Source organism: Mastomys coucha, unplaced genomic scaffold (genome assembly GCF_008632895.1).
Source record: "Mastomys coucha isolate ucsf_1 unplaced genomic scaffold, UCSF_Mcou_1 pScaffold11, whole genome shotgun sequence".
Taxonomy (NCBI): domain Eukaryota; kingdom Metazoa; phylum Chordata; class Mammalia; order Rodentia; family Muridae; genus Mastomys; species Mastomys coucha.
This window is the reverse complement of record NW_022196893.1, coordinates 4,107,288-4,113,287: the sequence shown is the minus strand read 5'-3', so window position 1 is coordinate 4,113,287 and position 6,000 is coordinate 4,107,288. Positions and strand designations below refer to the sequence as shown.

The 6,000-nt window shown below is 38.6% G+C and overlaps 1 protein-coding gene across 20 annotated transcripts in view; it reads left to right on the top strand.

Annotated features, from left to right (window-relative positions):
• The window catches only part of Ptk2 (protein tyrosine kinase 2), a 223,869-nt gene that overhangs the window by 78,567 nt on the left and 139,302 nt on the right, over positions 1–6,000 (top strand). For all 20 annotated transcript variants that reach the window (XM_031345669.1, XM_031345719.1, XM_031345722.1 and 17 more), the window contains one exon: positions 4,214–4,440. In XM_031345669.1, the coding sequence (XP_031201529.1) occupies positions 4,214–4,440 (227 nt within the window). The remainder of the gene's footprint in view (positions 1–4,213; positions 4,441–6,000) is intronic.

Here is a 6,000-nt window from a genome sequence, read left to right as displayed (position 1 = left end):
GAATTGAACTCAGGACCTCTGGAAGAGCAGTCAGTGCTCTTAACTGCTGAGCCATCTCTTCAGCCCCCTTGCTTAGCCTTTTAAAGTAATATTTTAAATTAATTCTTTGAGAATTTTAAACAGTGTATTTAGATCATATTTAAGCCCTTCAGCAACTATTCTCAGATCTACCCCACCTTCTCACCCACCCATCTTGGTGTTCACTGTGTTTCTCCTTCATTTCCCCAACACAGTAAGTCCAGTTTGTATTTACCAAATATTCTTGGTTGTGGGGCTTGCCTTGGAGAGCGGTCAGCCTACCAGGTGTCATATCCTATATGAAAATGGACTCTCCTTCCAGTAGCTATCACATAGTAGTAGCTTTTCAGCTAGGAATGAGACTTAATGCCTATCTCTCCCTGTGGTGGGTGGTTTGAATATGCTTAGCCCAGGGAATGGCACTGTTAGGAAGTATGGCCTTGTTGGAGGAAGTGTGTCACTGTGGGGATAGGCAATGCGACCTTCCTCTTAGCTGTGTGAAAGCTAGTCTTCTCCTATTGGCCTTCGGATGATGATGATGATGATGTAGAACTCTCAGTTCCTCCTGCATTGTGCCTGTCTGGATATTTACATGCTCCCACCTTGATGATAATGGACTGAACCTCTGAACCTGTAAGCCAGCCCCAATTAAATGTTGTCCTTATAAGAGTTGTCTTGGTCATGGTGTCTGTTCACAGCAGTAAAACCCTATATAAGACACTCCCCTTCATGATGAAATTTTGGTTTGGCTTGAACTTATGTAGGTTTTGTGCATGTTGTAATAATCTCTGTGAGTTCATATGTGGAAAGGAAATGTCTTTTTTGTAAACACTGTTTTCTTAGAGTTACTCACAACCTTTGGCTCTTAGAATTGTTCTACTTTCTCTTCCTTGATAACCCTGGAGCCTGGGGGAAGAAAGGGTATATGATAAGATGGCCCATGTAGAGCTGAGCACTCTGCAGTCTCTGCACTTGACCACTTTTGATTTAAGATTGAACTCATACTGTTGGCTAGGCTGGCCAGGAACTATTTAGTTAAGGATTTTTCTTAGGAAAAGAAAAATCATGACAGTTTTCATGCCTCAGACACCAAATTTTGGGATTCTAGGCTGTAGCTATTATATGTAGCTTCAATTTTATATTTGTTTTCTTGATTTCCTTAAGTACTTCTTTGCAAAGAACTGCATATTCTACCTGAAATTTTAATTTGGGACAAAGTTATTGGTAATCTTATTAGCAAGAATAAGACTATCAATGTATTAACAGTGTATGTCTTATCTAATAGTCCCTGACTTTCCTAGTTTTCTTCTTTCTTCTTTCTTGTTATCTCTAGTTTATCTTGCATCTCTTTCTCTTGATTAGCCTTCCTTGGAATTATTCCAATTTTGCTGCCTTTTTTTTTTATTGTAAAAATAAATTACTTAATCTTTTTCTGGCTTTTAAATTTTGCTAGGCACATGTACTTAGATGACTGGTTTTCAGCCTTTTTTTTCTTTTTCTTTTTGAAATTTTTTATTAGATATTTTCCTTATCTACATTTCAAGTGTTATCCCCTTTCCTCGTTTCCCCTCTGAGACACCCTCCACCCCTGCCCAGCCTTTTCAGACTTGACTCTAGGTACAGCTCTGTCTTCATGTTCAGATTCAATATTTCACTCAATCTTTGAATTTAAAACATTTGATGCTTCCTTTTGACAAGTGAGTTGTTTTGAGATGTGTTACTTGCTCTCCAGACACTGGAAGATTAAGTTTTCATTTTAATACTTGTCTAGCTTAACGTTAGACACAGAACCTACTCCAAGTAGTCATAGTCCTTGTTGACTCTTGCTAGATTTGCCATTCTGTGCTACTAGCAGTTAGAGTACTGTGCCCCATTGTGCACAGAAGTGCCATACCCACCCTTTCTCCATTCCTATCCTTTCTGTCTTGGTTCTGTCCAGTCCATGTATATTCAGTCTCATTTGTCTTCATGTTCAAGCATAAACATTTATGTTTTGGCCAACATTGACTTCATATATTTGAATACTTAGTCATCAGGGAATACAACTACTTGAGAAGGGTTATGAGGCATAGTCTTGTTGGAATAGATGTGGCTTTGTTAAGAGGAAGTGTGTCAGTGTGGGAGGGCTTTAGGTTTGGATCAGTCGAACTCTGTGGCTGTTATGGACAATGTTGCCTTAAATATACCAACTATTTGGATATGTGTTTTCAGTTTCTTGAAATTTTTCACTGCGTGGTGAAATTTATAGCTCAGATAATGGTTCTGTTTAGCCATTTGAGGACCTGCTAGACTGCTTTCATGTTCATTGTACTGTTTTTTTGTTTGTTTGTTTTTTGTTTTTTGTTTTTTGTTTTTCGAGACAGGGTTTCTCTGTGTAGCCCTGGCTGTCCTGGAACTCACTCTGTAGACCAGGCTGGCCTCGAACTCAGAAATCCACCTGCCTCTGCCTTCCAAGTGCTGGGATTAAAGGCGTGCGCCACTACCGCCCAGCCATTGTACTGTTACACAGCTTTTTATGTGCATTGCACAAGGGCTCTGTTTTCTATATTCTTGCCAGCATAGGTAGTATCTTTTCTAAAAATAAATTTCGTAGAACTTAAGGAGTTCTGAAATATTAAGGGTGTTGGTTCTTCTTCCTGTGGTTTGTTTGTATGTATGTATGTATGTATGTATGTATGTGTGTATGTATGTATGTATGTATATGTGTGTGTGTGTGTGTGTGTGTGTGTGTGTGTGTGTGTATATATATATATATATATATATATATATATATATATATATATATAGTTTGGCTGTCCTTTTTTTTTTTTCCTTTTTAATTAAAACCTTTAAAAGCTGGGGAGATGGCTCAGTGGTTAAGAGCACCACCTGTTCTTCCAGAGGTTGTGAGTTCAATTCCCAGCAACCACATGGTAACTTACAACCTTCTGTAATGGGATCAGATGCCCTGCTCTGGTGTGTCTGAGAACAGTTACAGTGTACCACTATACATAAAATAAATAATTCTTAAGAAGAATTTAAAGTTTTAAATTAAACTATAATTATATTACTTTTCTCCATCCCTTTCCTCATCCAGTCCTTCCCATAACTCTGTTCTTTCTCAGATTGATGGCCTCTTTTATTATTATTACTATTACATATAATATTTTCTGCTGTTTAGTGTGGCTTGTATATATATAATTTCAGGACTGACTATTTTGTATTAGATAAGTTCGGGGCCTTATCCCTGGGAGAGGCTAAATTTCCCTTGTTCATCAGTCTCTAGTTACATGTGGTTCTTTGTTTCTGAGTGGAATCCCCAACAGCAGATACATCTACAACACAGTTCCTACACCTAAGGCCTATGGAACATTTTGGAAGAAGGGACTGAAAGATGGTTAAGAACCAGAGGAACAGGAAATCCACTGTCAGGAGTGATAGGGAAGTTACACTATATTTGAACAGTGTGGTTGCAGGTGTTTGTACATATTGTAATGTAGAGGCCAGAGCAGGGTATCAGGTATCTTTCTCTTATTGTTTTACATCTTATTGTCTTTAGAGAAGGTGACCCTTTGGCCAGCCAGTGAGCACAGGGGATTTGTGTATCTCTGTTTCCTAATGCCAGGATTAAAGGCATGTGCAATGTGCAGTTGTGCCCAGCTCATTACTTGTGTGCTGGAGATTTGAACTCTGGTACTCATGACTGCAGAGCACAGTGCTCTTACCCACTGAGCCGTCTCCTCAGCTCCCCTCATTTTACTGTTTTTAGTTACCAGTACTTAGTGTGCATAAAGCCTAAGGTTTTATTTGAAGAAAGAATGTTTACTTAAATTCCTGAGAAGTAGGCAGCAAACTGTTAAGTTTGCTTTTGCAGTGATATAGTCCTACAAATAAAGAGTAGGTTAGAAAAAAAGAGGTGTGTGTATGTACCATTGTATTGTTTTTAAATAAGTCAGTGAAGTTTTGACATTATTAAATAGGAGTCCTGGTCCTTAAGCAAAAAACTTTAGTAGGCATTTATGGCTCTCTTATAACAGACCTTGGGTGTAGAGAGAGAGCACAATTATTGTGTGGAGTGCTAAGTCCCTGTTCTCCTTAAATACTTGTGCATAAAGATTGGTGACTAGAAGACAGTGTTGGTGACACAATTGTCAGATTATAATTGCTATTCACTTTACACTGAAAATACCTTTTTTCCTTTTCCCCCCCTTAACAGAATATGACAGATACCTAGCATCTAGCAAAAGAATGGCAGCCGCTTATCTTGACCCAAACTTGAATCACACACCAAGTTCGAGTACCAAGACTCACCTGGGTACTGGCATGGAGCGGTCCCCTGGTGCAATGGAACGAGTATTGAAGGTCTTTCATTATTTTGAAAGCAATAGTGAGCCAACCACCTGGGCCAGTATTATCAGGCATGGAGATGCTACTGATGTCAGGGTAAGTATGTCTTCTCACTGACATCTTTAAATAGTTATGTTTCAATGGCATATAACTCCCTACCCCAAAGTGAAAGACAAAATAGTTTCTATTTAATGTCTTATTTAACTTCACATATTGCAGAGATGTTAATGTTTTCTTTCTGATATATACTCAACGGGCTTGGGATTGAAGTGGTCAGTGTTAGAGCATTTGCCTAATAGTGTGAGGCTTTGGGTTTGGTTCCTCAGCACATGGCAAGTAGAACCTTGTTCACATATAAGTATTGTTTTCTTAGGAAAATAATAACTATATCTCACTATAATCATGTCCTGCAATTTTTGTTTTCCCATCTAATTATTTTAACCCTTGGAAAGGTACAGGGAACCAATGAAATTGAAATAACCTCTAATCTTGTAAAATAAAATGATTTTTCTAGGAAGTGTAAATTTGGGAGTGTTCCTATATCTTCAGACAGAACAATTTCTTTAGAAACCATTGAATATATAATGTGTTTCAAACACCGTGGTATGTTGTGGGGTCTATATTAGTCAGCTTTCTGACATTGTAATAAAATTTCTGATCAGTTAAGGTTGATTTTTGGTTCCTAGTTCTGAGGTTCTGTAGTGAAAGCGGTCTTGTTGGTTTAAGCTTCAGGCAAGGCCACATAACATAGTAGAGGCACATGGTGCAAACTGCTCCATCTCTGAGCCAGGAAGCAGAGAAAGGAAAAGGAAGAGAATGCTGTGATCATTTAGCTCCCCTCAGGGATGCTCTAGCTATCTGCAGATCTTTCACTAGCCCTTCATCCTAGAAGTATCCCTATCCTAGGCACTAATCATAACAAGCCCTTTGCTTTTACAGCTTAGGATCTATAGGTCAGAGACATGGTGTAGAGTACTTTCTTCTAGGTTGTACTGTACATAGGCTGATGGGGTGCTGGGAAGCTTGAAGGAACTACCACTCTAAAGGCCCTGGATTTTTAAGGGTGTGAGAGCTAGTGATAGACACTTAGGGAGGAGGCTGGCAAGACAAGTGTTTTTCAGAACGTTAGATGTGAGCAGGTAGCATAAGGATTTTAAAAATGGAGCCAGTGTGGATTTCTAGGAGGCATTTGTTTTGCTGAGGTGATGAAGATTCCCCTTCCCACACTCTTCTTACCAGTATTTATTCTTAGAGGATGAGAATTTCTAGTGATAAGGCTAGCTTAAACTAGTCTTTCTCCTTTTTTTCTTTTTAATCACAATTAAATCATTTTATTTAGATTACTGTTTTATTCAAATAAAGAAACTGATAGATTTAAAGCTAAGTTTTTTCATGAGTTATACTTTTCTGTTACCTCTGTACAACCACTGTATTGATGGACTATATTGATTAAAAGGAACATGATATAGGGGGAGGTACTCATTTCAGTGATATGGGGGTGTTAGGGCCAGTCTTTCCTGTCTTTCTTGCCTTTCCTGTCACCTCCAGCTTTTTGTATAGCACCTCAGTTTGAGGAAGCCTCTTGTCTCCTGGTGGTGTGACCTGTAAGATGGGCATATGAACATTTGAGAAATATGTGAGTGCCTAAATGGAAAT